Genomic DNA, 15,853 nt, shown 5'->3' on the forward strand with positions numbered 1-15,853 from the left:
CATTTCATTTCTTTAGACAAAAGAGAAGAAGTTGCTTCACTCCAATTTGAGAGACTAATCAAATGTATGATTTGATGAATTCAACTAATTATCAATTTAAACAGCAAGAATGAAGCCACAGAATTATAAGTTTGGTGGGAACTTTTTGCACACAAGATGTATGACAAACACCACCACACTTTCAACCTCTAGTAGATGTTGTGACATAAAGTTAAGAACTCAAATTCAATACTTGATGACAGACGTATTTACCAAAATGCTATTATTAACAATGATGAGAGAAAAAACAAGGGTTCGCTTATTTGTTATGCTATAGATATTTTAAAATTGGATACATTAATCACGTCTTTGTAGATCTGAGTTTGGGATAAAATTAGTTTAAGGGAGTAATTTCTAATTGCGCATCCAATAATCCTAACCCTATTACGGTAAACGAGATGCAAGAAAAAATGAGAATGCTGGAAAATCACACACAATTATGGAGGACAGATGACAAGAAAGTTTACCCGTATCCATCTTCTGACCAGCCCTGCTTGAAATATACCATCGGCAGTTGCGAATGCCTCCTCTTCCATTCCTGCAAGGATCATCATAGAAGCAACACCGTAGGTCACACCTGTCCAAATTTCGCGAGACTGCATGCAGGTCTCAACATCATAGGTGCTATCTGTTGTACGCCCAGCATCTGCACCTTGTCTACGACTTACTTTGGCTTCAGTCACTTTGACTTCTGTATTTTCCAATTCTTTTACCTGATCCTGGCTTTTATTTCTCATATTTGAAGATGGCAAAGGCGAGTCTGGAAGACAGATCAAAGAGTCTTCATTTATTAGACTAATCTGACAATAGCAAGATCCACCAAAAAGCTAGAATTTATGCAGGTTACTCAATCACAAAACAATATACTTAAATGAATACATACCAATCCAAATTGTTCCTCCAGCAACAAGAAAGTAGAGTTCATTAAACAATGTGAACTTGCACCTGTAAATGAAAATTTAGTTATATTATCTAAACCAACAGAAGCTTCAAAAGTAAGAGTTGATCAAATGGAGAACAGTCTGATAAATATGGGGGGAGGATGATCTAGGAAAAATTGAGAGAAACCTTTTTTAATTAAAATAAATAACAAAAATTTACAAACAGAAGAGCTAGTCATGAACTAGCAAAGAAAAAAAAAAGAAAAGTTCTGTTTTATGTCTTTTGCACATACTGCAGAGGCTCTAAGCTAATATAAACTTGGCAATTATCCATAATAAACCAATACACAAGTTGATGCTTAAAAATTAAAATGTCTTCATGCTTAAACAGAGAATTACCATTCTGGTAGTGACTCATCCTGAAGAATAGGATTTTGCCATTTCTCAATGTCTTCTTCCCATCGTTTGTATTCTGTTTGGAATTTAAAACATAACAAGGTTTGTAAATATTACTGACAGAATCTAAAACCACTTAGAAACATTACTTTAGAAGCATTCATATCTTTTATCCCTTTTACGGTGTGTGAAGATCATAACATATAATACTAATGCAGATAAACTATAGTAAGGAAGAATATCAACTTCAATCCAATCAGACAACATACGAGTTAATGCATCATGGGCCAAGTCCTTTGCAGCTCTCTCAGAAGTCCCATAAAATTTTGTGTATCTCCTGCAGAATAAAAGAATTGAAATTATTCAAACAAAAGCGCACCACAAAAAAAAAATGGTCGGCATACTACGTCTTGCTAGACATTTACTATATACAATATTCTTACATAATTTTGATTACCTATGAAAAGTGCTGCCTTTTGAGAACTTTACTTTTGGAGATGACCATGCAAGACTAAATGCCACAGTGCATTTTCCATGGGGTTCCACAAGATTTCCCTCCAAACAAAATCACTAGAATCTTCTCTCATTTTCTATTTTTTCCTATAGAGATTTACAGAAAGATTACAGAACAAGCCCATAGCAATTTTCAACGAAGATTTTGAATATAAGGACTTGTTAAGATTCTTAGACGTGTTAAATCAGCTCAAATCCCTTCCTACTCTAGCAGTATTCTACTAATTCAATATACAAACAACAAACACAATCTATTTACACAGCAAAGGAAAAAGCTGTGATCCTATCAAATTAATTCATGCAATTTACTTAAGTCCTAACCAATCAAAAAGTGAACCACAATGAGGAAGAAACTTACAGCAGGATCCGTTGAAATGAAGAGTTCAACACTGAGAGATTTTAAAATCTGTAGTTCTGTACCTTTTCATCTTTCCTAAAACTGGGTTATGCAATGGTTCAAAATTAGAGCACATCCAAAACTAAGGGTTCGGTTTGAAGAAAACAGAAGAAAACTCGGAAGTTGTTTGACAGAACACAACAGAACAAAATAGAAGAAAGTCAGATGCGACGGCAGAAAAAATCTCAGGAGAAAACTCAGAACTCTATTTCGTAAGGAGATTTATTCAGTCTCGTTGATGCTCTCCAAGAACTCTAATCTCTCTCAGTTTCTCGTCTTGTGCGGCGGCGGCGGCGTCTTGCGCGGCGGGGCAGGTTGCGCGGCGGCGGTATGTTGCGCGGCGGCGGGCGCAGGTTGCGGCAGCGAGGGGAAGAGGAAGATATTGAGATTTGCAGTGGGGGAAGTGGAAGAGAGGGAGAGAGTGATTGAAAATCCTAGCAGAAATTGATAAAGAGAGGAAACCCTAGCAGACCTTTCTTCTCTAAATGCCTTTGAATCTAGAAATGAAAGAGAAAGGGGACAAAATTAAAAATCAATAATTTGAGGGGTCAAAATCTAATTAATAAATTTTTCAAAAAAAAAAACGGGGTACATTTTATAATTATTTTTATGAAGGTTAACGATAAACCTACAAAAATGTAGGAGCAAGGAATCCATAACCATAAATAAATTGTGCTTATAAATTATAAATTATAAATTTTAAAATACATTTAACATCAATTTATATAATTTACGAAACACATTTTTTAAATAGGTTTGTAGATTTGTGAAACTTTTAAATAAACCAAATTTAAACCTAAAAAAATGCCTATAAAAATAATAAATCTAAACTTAAACCACCTATTTATATCATTGATTAAATTTGTCGAAGTCAAAATCCGGCTCGAACCATTTTTACCATGTTGCACCGATTTGATGCTATGGTAGATGAATGACTAATTATTTATTAAAAAAAATTTTGGACTGGCTTCACTTATAATTCAATTCATTTTATTTGTATTTAAATTCATTAAGGCTTATATTTTATTTACTAGATAAATCAGAACTTTTTATTTATTATATTTTATATTGGATAAAGTTTAAAAGAATAACTTGATAATCATGTTAATCATATCTTCCTTACAAAAAGATAAACAAAAATATTAACACCCATAATGTAATATTTTATTTATTACCTCACCATATTTTCTGAGAGCAATATACTCTATTCTTTTCCTGAAATATATTAGCCTAAAAATTAAACATAAATTAAATAGTTTTTGTATTGCGTTCCAGACATTCCCCTCTATAAATATTTGCAGAGCGAGACTGGAAACAGATAATGTAATTAAGTTGTAGGCAAACAAAAGAGAGAAATATAGAGAGAGAGAGAGAGAAAGAGAGTAGCATATGGAGATAGAGAAGAATGTTACAAAGGGCAATGGGGAAAGCGTTGCAGAAGAAGAGAGAAACAAAAATATGAAGAGGAAGCAGTGCCGTCAAGGAGGCATAAGAACTTTACCTTTCATCCTTGGTTAGCACTCACTCATCACTCACTAACTATATATAATAGCTTTTAATTTAGTATCTTCTTCAAATTCCTTTAATTTCCTTTAATTAGTTTCAATGGTGTATTCTTCTCTGATTCATCACCTTCTTCTCATCCATTTCCTCTGTTTTCTCTTGCCTTTCTGCACTTTCAATCATAGTTCCTCTGTTATATATTGTTTATAACATTTTCTGTGGCCTTATGGGTTTTTAGTAATAATAATAAAGGATTTTGGTTTCTCATTATGGCTCACTTTTGTATCAAAACATTATGTACCCAAAGAAAAAAAAGATTATTAATTAATTTTTTTTGTTAAAACTTTTAATATTTTTCTTTTGGCATAGTGTAAAACTTTAATATTAAGTTTACAAATCTTTCGCTTCAGTTTTACCTCCAGCGAACCTTATGAGAAATTGAGAATAGTAAAAAAAAAAGTAACTAAATCCAGTATTCCGGTGAAGCATATTTTCTATGTGCTGGTAGATAATTACTTTGAGTCTAGTACTCCACTCCGTATATGCTTTGCATACATTATTTTAAAAATGTTTTGATTAATTAATTTGAAGAAATTCTTTATAAACATAAGTTCAAAGAACTTCTACAGTTGATGGAATCTATGAATTGTAAATGTATCCTGTCTTAAATATAAGATATAAGACAATGTTAAAACTTAGTTTTGTCCTTGTTATTAATGTCTATTTAGTGTATGTATCGTTGATTCATTGTCCCTCGATTTACTCCCTCCATCCAACAAAAATGTAAGTCATTAAGAGTTAGGATTTAAATATTCTAAATTTTGAATTTTATTTTAGAAGGTAAAGTGTCATTTTTCATTATTTATTTTATAGGTCAAATAAAAAAAATATAAAAAAATATTTAAAAATAAAAAATTACATTTTATCCTCTCAAATAAAAATTTAAAATTTAGATGATCTAAATTCTAAGAGTTAGGATATTTATTAATGTTTTAAAAATAAAAATTAATTGATAAGCTACAAAAATTTAAGATTTTAAAATATTTATTAAATATTAAAAATATTAAGAACTTACTTTAGTAGTACCGTTAACAAGTATATATCAAAACTCAAAAGGGTATCTGTTATCCACCATTTTGGATTTTGATGAGAATACTAACTAAAGATTAAAAATAGAAATATACAAAAATTGTAGAAATTGGTTAATAAGTACATAAGACCGTTAAAATAAGAGAAATTTTAGCTAATCAATACTTTTATTATTTTTGTCTTGTTTTCAAACTAACATTAATTAATTTTTTATATTTTTATATTAAAAATATGACCCTAACATTATTTAATAAAAATAAAGCTTAATTTTGATAAATTGATAGTATATAATATTTTATACAATTATTTAATTATATTCGTTTTTTCGGTTAATTATTCATAAATTATTTTTGTTTATTGAATAAACTAAACATCAAAATTAATTTCATAAAAATCAAGTTAACAAATTAAGTCTTATAAGTACAATTGTTAGCAAAACCCAAATTTCTATTCTTGATTAGTGTCTTTAAAAGTTAAAATACTGGTTATTAATAAGTAGACTAGAGTAACAGACGAGTTGACGTGACAATAGTTAGGCGTTAATTTGTTTGGGAGTGGATTCTTTCCAGTAAATAAAAAAATGGATGATGTGTAGTATTTAATTTAACTATTTATTATTTTCTTTCTTATTTATTTTTGGTCCCATTTATAGAATCAAAGGTGAGAGATCACACTAGATTCTGTCAAATATTAATAAAAAAACCGGAGATAATCCATTTCCAATTTGTTTCGTATATGAACGCCGTTACATCTAAATGGTATGTGTATGTACGAATAAAGCCATGAACATGGTACCCTCAAATTTAAGTAATTGAGGCAATGTATGAAAGGGCACAAGAAACAGAATTCTGGTGTGAAAAGGATAAAACGACCTACCTTTGCATTATTGTCATTCGTCCAGCATCAATAATTTTCAATTCATACCAATCATTTTTCTTTTATTTATTTATTTATTTTTTGCTACTTCTATTAAAATGTCTTTATGTGAAGATAGTATTATAAATCATTACATGAGTTCATATATTTAATTAAATATATTTGATTGAACTATACTATTTTTTACATAAAAATATCTACATGAAAGTAACCACGCCATTTTCTTTTATTTTAGGTTCTTATAAGCTATGAAATATAAATATTTTTAACTTTTTATATTTATTTATATTACTCAATTCTCTAATAGTGGCTATTTTTAATTTTTTAAATAACTATACACTTTGAGAGTTTTATTTCTTGAAAATAAATTTTTTCAAAAGTTAATAATGACATTAGTTAATTTTTATTCATATTCCTACTAACAAAAGTGATGGAAATCAGAATAATTTTATGAGAATATGATTAGTTGTATAAAAGATGAAAAATTTCTCTAATTATATATTTCTTTAACTCCATGGGGTCCTACTCCTAGTTTATAAAAGTTTAATCCTTTTTTATGATTAAGGTTCCAAACCTTATTGTCATTAATTATAAAAAAAAATTATTTAATTTTAATTTGTATGTATTTAATGATACTTATTTTTTCTTTGATACGTATATATCACCTAACCGTCCTCCCGTATTTAAAAAGTTTAGTTTTATATTTTTAAATAAATTTTCAATAATCATGTGAAGGTGAAACTAGACTCTACAATTTTCACGTGCAAATGTGCTGTAATTGATTCGTCTATAATACCTGTAGGTATTGTCCATTTATGGATAAGCGAAAAAGAAAACAGAGGACAAATGATCAATAATCTACAAAGAAATAGTAACATATTAATTCATAAAGCTATTTAAATAGAAAGCAAAAAATGGAAAACACTTCACATGCTCTACATAAGATTGAAGCATCCTTTGTATAGTCACGGATGATATTTCTTCCCCTGGTTGCTTATAGTTTAATACCTGATTTAATTTCTCTAGAACTCTGTCTTATAGATATTTTAGCTAGACTAATAAAGAATAATTTTCAAAACCGAACAGAGTTGCAAAAAGTTGTTGCGTATACATGGCTGCTTGTAGTAGAATTATATCTACAAACTAAAAATAAAAAATTTCAAACGTATATTAATACATGAAATACTATATTGACTCTTAGATTTAACTACTAAATAAGATATAAATTTTACTGAGTATAGATCCGTTAAAATTGGTTAAATTCGTTGAACTAATTCATTTACTTGTTAAATAGACAGATTTTTGTCTTTAAAATTAGGTTTACTAAAATTTCGAACTAAATGGACTGAGATCGATTAATTTAAAAAAAAATAGTGGATTAAACGGATTAACCTGACAATTAAACAAGTTGTTTGTTTAATTTGTTTGTTTGCATTTTCTAAAAATAAAATCAATATTTTCTAATATTTCTTTTAATTTAACTTGAAGATCTGACTCACCCACATTGAAAAAATTCTGTCGTTTAAAGATTTTGGCCAAAAAGTAATATTTTTTTTCAATTTGTTTTAGTTTAGAAATGGATTTTTTGTCCAATTTTTTTTAAAAGATAATAAAAAAAATACAAACGAGTTAACTTGTATAATCTGTCGAATTTGGCATAAACGACTCGAGCTTGAAAATTGAGGTTGATGAACAAATAAAAAATAAACGAATCAATTCATATAACCTACAAACTTAGATGTGAGTCAAGCCTAAACGGGTGGAAGTGACATATTTCATTGTCTTATTGACTCCATGTTATATCAATGATAAATAAGATACAAGTACTTTTTTTAAATATTTTATATTGTGTTAATTTGACAACTACAACATCTCAATGCAACAATCAATAGCTAAGTATATTTTTGGAGAGATCATTATTACATCTATACCACCATCAATTAGGTATATTGCACAATTGTCCCAAAATCAATAGCTAAGTATATTTTTGGAGAGATAATTATATCTATACCAAGAAATAGACATATTTCCACACGTGTCCCATTAGTGCACGAAGTGTTAGTTCAATAGTTGCTCTATATAGACAACTCTTAAAAAATTTAACTAAACAAAATCAGCAGGAAAAAAAGGAATAATAAAACATAACCAATATATATAAGATTTATCAGAATATATAGTAGAATATCTTAACCTTTTAACTGAGATCAGATATTCGAAATACTATGAAAGCGAAATAGTTTAAATTGTACAAAAATAATTCAACGATAGAAATGGAAAACAAAATCTTAGAAAACTTGATTAATATTGAATATGAGATGTTTACCCTATATCTATATACATTTTATAGAAGCCTCCTTGTATATGTAAAATTAATTACATGGAGATGGTGGGTGATATGCAAATATGTTTGCAGCAAATGAAGTGTGTGATAGATTTGCGGTGGCTGGGTTCTCTGGCAACTTGATAAGTTACCTGACACAAGTGATGAACATGCCATTGGTAGCTGCCTCCAACACACTCACAAACTTTGCTGGAACATCAAGCTTCACTCCTCTCCTTGGTGCTATCATTGCTGAGTCTTTTGCTGGCCGCTTTTGGACCATTACTATTGCTTCTCTCATCTATGAACTGGTTTCATTTTCCCCCTTCTCTTCTCTCTATAATCTCATTCTTGTTTCAGTTTTTGAATTTATGTACAACATATTCAATAGCATTGCAACTAATTATTGTTTGACATGCAGGGAATGATTAGCATGACATTATCAGCGATACTTCCACATTTTCGTCCACCACCATGCCCAAAACAAGTGAATTGCCAAGAAGCCACATCCTCACAGCTATGGATATTATACATGTCTCTACTCCTCACATCTCTTGGCTCAGGTGGCATTAGACCCTGTGTGGTGCCCTTTTCAGGAGACCAATTTGACATGTCCAAAAAGGGTGTGGAATCCAGAAAATGGAACCTGTTCAATTGGTATTTTTTCAGCATGGGCTTTGCTTCACTAAGTGCTTTGACAGTTGTGGTTTACATCCAAGACAACATGGGGTGGGGTTGGGGACTTGGGATTCCAACCATTGCAATGATGATATCCATTGTTGCATTTGTGGTTGGCTTCCCTCTCTATAAGCATGTCAAGCCAGAGGGCAGTCCTTTGATTCGTTTGGCACAAGTGGTTGTGGCTGCTATCAAGAAGAGGAAACAACCTTTGCCTTCTGATGCTAAGCTTTTGTACCAAAATAAGGAGCTTGATGCTGGCATTTCCACAGAAGGAACTCTTCTACACTCTGACCAATTCAAGTAAGTCATACTAGATCAATCAACTGATTTAAGCAGTTTTCAGTTAGTTGAAAAGCCTATATTCTTTCTCAATGACTCTTGAATTTATATTGTTACAGATGGTTGGACAAGGCTGCAATTGTAACAGAGGATGATAGCAGAGACCCAAACGCAGAACCAAAGTTATGGAAACTAGCCACTGTCCACAGAGTAGAAGAGCTGAAATCAATCATCAGAATGCTTCCAATTTGGGCATCAGGAATTTTACAAGTAACAGCCTCATCACACCTCCACAGCTTCGTCATCCAACAAGCTCGATCAATGGACCGCCACCTCTCTCCCTCCTTCCAAATCTCCCTGCCAGCATGTCCATATTCAGTGTCCTAACCATGATGGTCGGCGTCATACTCTACGAGCGCCTCTTCGTTCCCTTCGCCCGCAGGTTCACCAAGAACCCTGCAGGCATCACATGCCTGCAGAGAATGGGAGTAGGCTTCGTGATCAACATTGTAGCAACTATTATCGCCGCCTTCGTCGAAATCAAGAGGAAGTCTGCCGCAGCAAAGCACCATTTATTGGACGATCCCAAAGCCACGATTCCAATCAGTGTTTTCTGGTTGGTGCCGCAGTATGTAATTCATGGAGTAGCTGAAATTTTTTCGTCTGTTGGACATTTGGAATTCTTGTATGATCAATCGCCTGAAAGTATGAGAAGTAGTGCTACTGCTTTGTATAGCATAACTTCGGCCATTGGGAATTACATTGGAACGTTGTTGGTATCACTGGTTCATGCGTACACTGGTAAAGAGAGAAATTGGTTACCTGATAGGAATCTCAATAGGGGTAGATTGGAGAATTACTACTTTCTTGTTTGTGGGATTCAAGTTGTTAATCTCATTTACTATTCCATTTGTGCTTGGTTTTATACGTACAAGCCTGTGGAGCAGGAAAGTACTAGTGAAATGCACAAGGAGTATCATGATTTGGAACGTGCCAAAGAAAATGTGTCATCTGTTGTTGTAACAGATGGTAGAGAAGAAAATGGAGATTTATAGTAGATATAATGAGTAGTTTATCTTATTGTCTATGGTATTAGTTAGTTAGTTATCTGGCACTGGTGAATAATGATATGTAGCATATATAGAACAGAAGCATTGGTCGGAGCATGTATATTGTTTTATCTACCATATTTTACTATGTACCTTAATAATTTGACATAAGAGCTACTCTCTTAAAATACTAAATTATTATTATTATTATTATTATTATTATTATTATTATTATTATTATTATTAAAACAAAGTGATAATTAGGTCCCTAAAGATTTTGTATTTTGACTATTTAGCCTCTGAAAAAAAAAGGGTAACAATTACATCTCTTAGAATAACTTATAGTGAACTGGATATATTCTTTTGTCAGTTGCTAATGTAAAACTTATAAGCTCTTTTGACGTGTACTATTAAAGTAAATGAGGTGTTCGTTAAATACCAAAGTAAAATAGTCACACAAAAAAATGCCAAGGTAAAATTATCTAAAATAATGAGGACAAATTGATCCTTTGATGAGTTTGGAAAACTCCATTTGAATTTAAGTGATGATCAAACATTATAAATATGATTAATTGCAAGATTATTATTTTGATATTAATTTTCATATGTTGATTAAATAATTTTGCAATGCAGGTTTATATTGTTTAATTGATGAGACCATGGCTGAAATAATTTTTGTTTCTTGGGCCGAATATAAAAGGAAAACCAAAGCCCAGTATGAAATCAAAATTCAGCCTTATAGGAAATAAATGGTGGCTGAATTGTTTAATTGGACTAGTTTCTATCAACATCATCATTAAGCCCATAGTAAACCAAAGATCCAATGCTTGGTCCGAAACATATTGAGGGAAAGCAAATATTTTGCCTCCAACGGATCTCAATCTTTACCATGTGGTGGAATTCAAATTTCATTAAAGTGAAGTTAATGCATTGGGAACCATGAGAGAGAAAATGTGATTGACATGATTGATTGCATCTAGCTACACACTACTCAGCAAAGGGAGTGGGAAAATTAATTCACTATTACACTTTTTCTTTATTTCATTAATTGTTAATAGTTTCTCTTTTCTCTCTTTCATTTCTTTCTTCTCTGTTCGGTCTTTACACAGCAAACAATGGAGGCTATGGCTAGATACCGAAAGGAAGAACAAGCAACAAAGACCATCACTATGATGGCAAGAAAAAGTAAACTAAAAGTATGTAGTGGCTGAGATTCCCACCAAGAATGGTAAGATTTGGTGAGGTAATCTCGAGCTCTTTGATAAGCGGATAATTTATACGCTTTTTGGCATTGTTTTTACATAGTTTTCAGTATGATTTAGTTAGTTTTTAGTATATTTTTATTAGTTTTTAAATAAAAATCACATTTCTGGACTTTACGATGAGTTTGTGTATTTTTCTGTGATTTCAGGTATTTTCTGGCTGAAATTGAGGGACCTGAGCAAAAATCAGATTCAGAGGTTGAAGAAGGACTGCATATGCTGTTGGATTCTGACCTCCCTGCACTCAAAGTGGATTTTCTGGAGCTATAGAACTCCAAATGGCACGCTCTCAATTGCGATGGAAAGTAGACATCCAGGACTTTCCAGCAATATATAATAGTTCATACTTTTCCGGAGTTTAGACGACGCAAACTGGCGTTGAACGCCAGTTCCATGCTGCATTCTGGAGTTAAATGCCAGAAACAGGTTGCAAAGTGGAGTTAAATGCCAGAAACAGGTTACAAACTGGCGTTCAACTCCAAGAGAAGCCTCTACACGTGTAAAGCTCAATGCTTAGCCCAAGCACACACCAAGTGGGCCCCGGAAGTGGATTTCTGCATCATTTACTCAATTCTGTAAACCCTAGTAACTAGTTTAGCATAAATAGGACTTTTTACTATTGTATTTACATCTTTGGATTATCTTTTGATCCCTTGATCACGTTTTGGGGGCTGGCCATTCGGCCATGCCTGGACCTTATCACTTATGTATTTTCAACGGTAGAGTTTCTACACACCATAGATAAAGGTGTGGAGCTCTGTTGTTCCTCATGAATTAATACAAAGTACTACTGTTTTTCTATTCAATTCAAGCTTATTCCTATTCTAAGATATCCATTCGCACCCAAGAACATGATGAATGTGATGATTATGTGACGCTCATCATCATTCTCACTTATGAACGCGTGCCTGACAAACACTTCCGTTCTACATGCAAACAAGCTAGAATGAATATCTCTTAGATATCTAATACAGAGGACCGAGTCCGAGATATTAGAATCTTCGTGGTATAAGTTAGAACCCATGGATGGCCATTCTTGAGATCCGGAAAGTCTAAACCTTGTCTGTGGTATTCCGAGTAGGATTTGGGAAGGGATGGCTGTGACGAGCTTCAAACTCGCGAGTGCTGGGCGTAGTGACAGACGCAAAAGGATAGTAAATCCTATTCCAGTATGATCGAGAACCGACAGATGATTAGCCATGCAGTGACAGCGCATTGGACCATTTTCACAGAGAGGATGGGATGTAGCCATTGACAACGGTAATGCCCTACATAAAGCTTGCCATGGAAAGGAGTAGGAATGGTTGGATGAAGACAGCAGGAAAGCAGAGGTTCAGAGGAACGAAAGCATCTCTATACGCCTATCTGAAATTCTCACTAATGAATTACATAAGTATCTCTATCCTAATCTATGTTTTATTTATCTTTTAATTATTAAAACTCCATATCCATTTGAATCTGCCTGACTGAGATTTACAAGGTGACCATAGCTTGCTTCAAGCCGACAATCTCCGTGGGATCGACCCTTACTCACGTAAGATTTATTACTTGGACGACCCAGTGCACTTGCTGGTCAGTTGTGCGAAGTTGTGACAAAGAATTAAGATTATGAACGTGCGTATAAAGTTTTCAGCGCCGTTACCAAGGAATGGAACCGTCACGATTTCTGCGCAACAAGTTTTTGGTGCCGTTGCCGGGGATTGTTCGAGTTTGGACAACTGACGGTTCATCTTGTTGCTCAGATTAGGTAACTTTATTTTAATTTTAACCTTTTTGTTTTTATTATTCTTATTTTCTTAAAAAAATCAAAAATTTTTCTTTTTTTCGTTTTTCCCAATTAATTTTCAAAAAATACAAAAAAAAATTTACAAAATCATAAAATCAAAAATATTTTGTGTTTCTTGCTTGAGTCTAGAGTCAAGTTTTAAGTTTGGTGTCAATTGCATCTTTTTAATTTTCTAAAAATTATTTTCGAAAATTTCATGCATTACATTCTTCATGATCTTCAAGTTGTTCTTGGCCAGTCTTCTTGTTTAATCTTCATATTTTCTTGTTTTGTGTCTTTTCTTGTTTTTCATATGCATTTTCAATTTGTTAATGTCTAAAGAATAAAAATTTTTAAGTTTAGTGTCTTGCATGTTTTCTTTTCTTGAAAATTTTTCAAAAATAAGTTCTTGGTGTTCATCTTGACATTCAAAGTGTTCTTGGTGTTCGTCTTGACATTCATAGTGTTCTTGCATGCATCACATGTTTTGATCCAAAATTTTCATGCATTGAGTCTTTTTGATGTTTTTCTCTTTCTTTATTAAAATTCAAAAATCAAAAAAATATATTTCTCTTTTTCACTCATAAATTTTCAAAAATTTGAGTTGACTTTTTCAAAACTTTTTAAAATTTAGTTGTTTCTTATGAGTCAAATCAAATTTTCAATTTAAAAATCTTATCTTTTTCAAATCTTTTTCAAAAATCAAATCTTTTTCATTTTTCTTTCATAATTTTCGAAAATTCCAAAATGATTTTCAAAAATCTTTTTCTTATTTTGTTTCATAATTTCAAATCTTTACTAACAATTAATGTGATTGATTCAAAAAAATATTAAGTTTGTTACTTGCCTAGTAAGAAAGGTTCAATCTTTAAACTCTAGAATCATATCTTTTTAGTTTCTTGTTAGTCAAGTAATCAACTTTAATTTTTAAAATCAAATCTTTTTAAATTTCTTTTTCAAATCTTTTTCAAATTAAGTTTCAGTCACATCTTTTTCAAAATCAATTTCAAAATCTTTTCTAACTTCCTTTCTAACTTCTTACCTTTTTAAAATTGATTTTCAAATTTTTTTAATCAATTCTATCTTTTTGTTTCAATCATATCTTTTTCAAAACTACCTAACTAATTCTCTCTCTCTAATTTTCGAAAATCCCTTCCCCCTTTTTTCAAATTTCTTTTTTTATTAACTAATTGTTTTAATTTTTAATTTAATTTGATTTCAATTTTAATTTTCAAAATTTAACTTTAAATTTTATTTTTAATTTAATTAATTTTCGAAATTTCCTCTCTCTCATCTCCTTCTAATTATTTATTTATTTACTAACACTTCTCTTCATCTTAAAATTCGAACCCTCTCTTCCTCTTAGTGTTCGAATTTCTCTTCTTCTGTTCTTCTATTCTTATACTCACATACAGGAATCTCTATACTGTGACATAGAGGATTCCATATTTTCTTTTCTGTTTTCTTCTTTTTCATATGAGCAGGAACAAGGATAAGAACATTCTTGTTGAAGCTGATCCTGAACCTGAAAGGACTCTGAAGAGGAAGCTAAGGGAAGCCAAAGCACAACTCTCTGGAGAAAATCTGACAGAAATTTTCGAAAAAGAAGAAAACATGGCCGAAAATAATAACAATGCAAGGAAGATGCTTGGTGACTTTACTGCACCAAATTCCAATTTACATGGAAGAAGCATCTCAATGGCAGGGAGCAAACAATTTTAAGCTTAAACCTCAATTAGTTTCTCTGATGCAATAAAACTGCAAGTTTCATGGACTTCCATTCGAAGATCCTTTTCAGTTCTTAACTGAATTCTTGCAGATCTGTGATACTATTAAGACCAATGGGGTTGATCCCAAGATCTACAGGCTTATGCTTTTCCCGTTTGCTGTAAGAGACAGAGCTAGAGTATGGTTGGACTCAACCTAAAGATAGCCTGAACTCTTGGGATAAGCTGGTCACGGCTTTCTTAGCTAAGTTCTTTCCTCCTCAAAAGCTTAGCAAGCTTAGAGTGGATGTTCAAACCTTCAGACAGAAAGAAGGTGAATCCCTCTATGAAGCTTGGGAGAGATACAAGGAACTGACCAAAAAGTGTCCTTCTGACATGCTTTCAGAATGGACCATCCTGGATATATTCTATGATGGTCTGTCTGAGTTATCAAAGATGTCACTGGACCATTCTGCAGGTGGATCTATTCACCTAAAGAAAACGCCTGTAGAAGCTCAAGAACTCATTGACATTATTTTTATACGCTTTTGGCATTATTTTTACGTAGTTTTCAGTATGATTTAGTTAGTTTTTAGTATATTTTTATTAGTTTTTAAATAAAAATCACATTTCTGGACTTTACGATGAGTTTGTGTGTTTTTCTGTGATTTCAGGTATTTTCTGGCTGAAATTGAGGGACCTGAGCAAAAATCAGATTCAGAGGTTGAATAAGAACTGCATATGCTGTTGGATTCTGACCTCCCTACACTCAAAGTGGATTTTCTGGAGCTACAAAACTCCAAATGGCACGCTCTCAATTAGTTGGAAAGTAGACATCCAGGGCTTTCCAGAAATATATAATAGTCCATACTTTGCCCGAGTTTAGACGATGCAAACTGGCGTTGAACGCCAGTTCCATGCTGCATTCTGGAGTTAAACGCCAGAAACAGGTTGCAAAGTGTAGTTAAACGCCAAAAACAGGTTACAAAATGATGTTCAACTCCAAGAGAAGCCTTTACGCATGTAAAGCTCAATGCTCAGCCCAAGCACACACCAAGTGGGCCCCGAAAGTGGATTTCTGCATCATTTACTCAATT

At 32.3% G+C, this 15,853-nt stretch overlaps 1 protein-coding gene, 1 non-coding gene and 1 pseudogene across 2 annotated transcripts; 1 reads left to right on the forward strand and 2 right to left on the reverse strand.

The window, feature by feature from the left end:
• Nucleotides 1-647: 647 nt before the first annotated feature.
• On the reverse strand, nucleotides 648-3,409 carry LOC112754612 (uncharacterized; the record flags this gene model as incomplete). Its single annotated transcript, XM_072220600.1, has 7 exons — nucleotides 3,402-3,409; nucleotides 2,480-2,660; nucleotides 1,774-1,871; nucleotides 1,586-1,653; nucleotides 1,320-1,392; nucleotides 923-984; nucleotides 648-799 (listed from the first exon to the last, which is right to left on the reverse strand). Coding segments are annotated over exons 1-7 (642 nt in total), but the record flags the coding sequence as incomplete, so codon positions are not given.
• Nucleotides 3,410-3,509: 100 nt separating this feature from the next.
• LOC112754610 (protein NRT1/ PTR FAMILY 3.1-like) lies at nucleotides 3,510-10,218 on the forward strand (annotated as a pseudogene).
• Nucleotides 10,219-15,050: 4,832 nt separating this feature from the next.
• On the reverse strand, nucleotides 15,051-15,158 carry LOC112760084 (small nucleolar RNA R71). Its single transcript, XR_003180540.1, has one exon. It is a non-coding gene; the product is annotated as a small nucleolar RNA R71 (small nucleolar RNA).
• Nucleotides 15,159-15,853: the final 695 nt, after the last annotated feature.

The sequence above is a fragment of the Arachis hypogaea genome, chromosome 16 (assembly GCF_003086295.3).
Source record: "Arachis hypogaea cultivar Tifrunner chromosome 16, arahy.Tifrunner.gnm2.J5K5, whole genome shotgun sequence".
Lineage (NCBI taxonomy): Eukaryota > Viridiplantae > Streptophyta > Magnoliopsida > Fabales > Fabaceae > Arachis > Arachis hypogaea.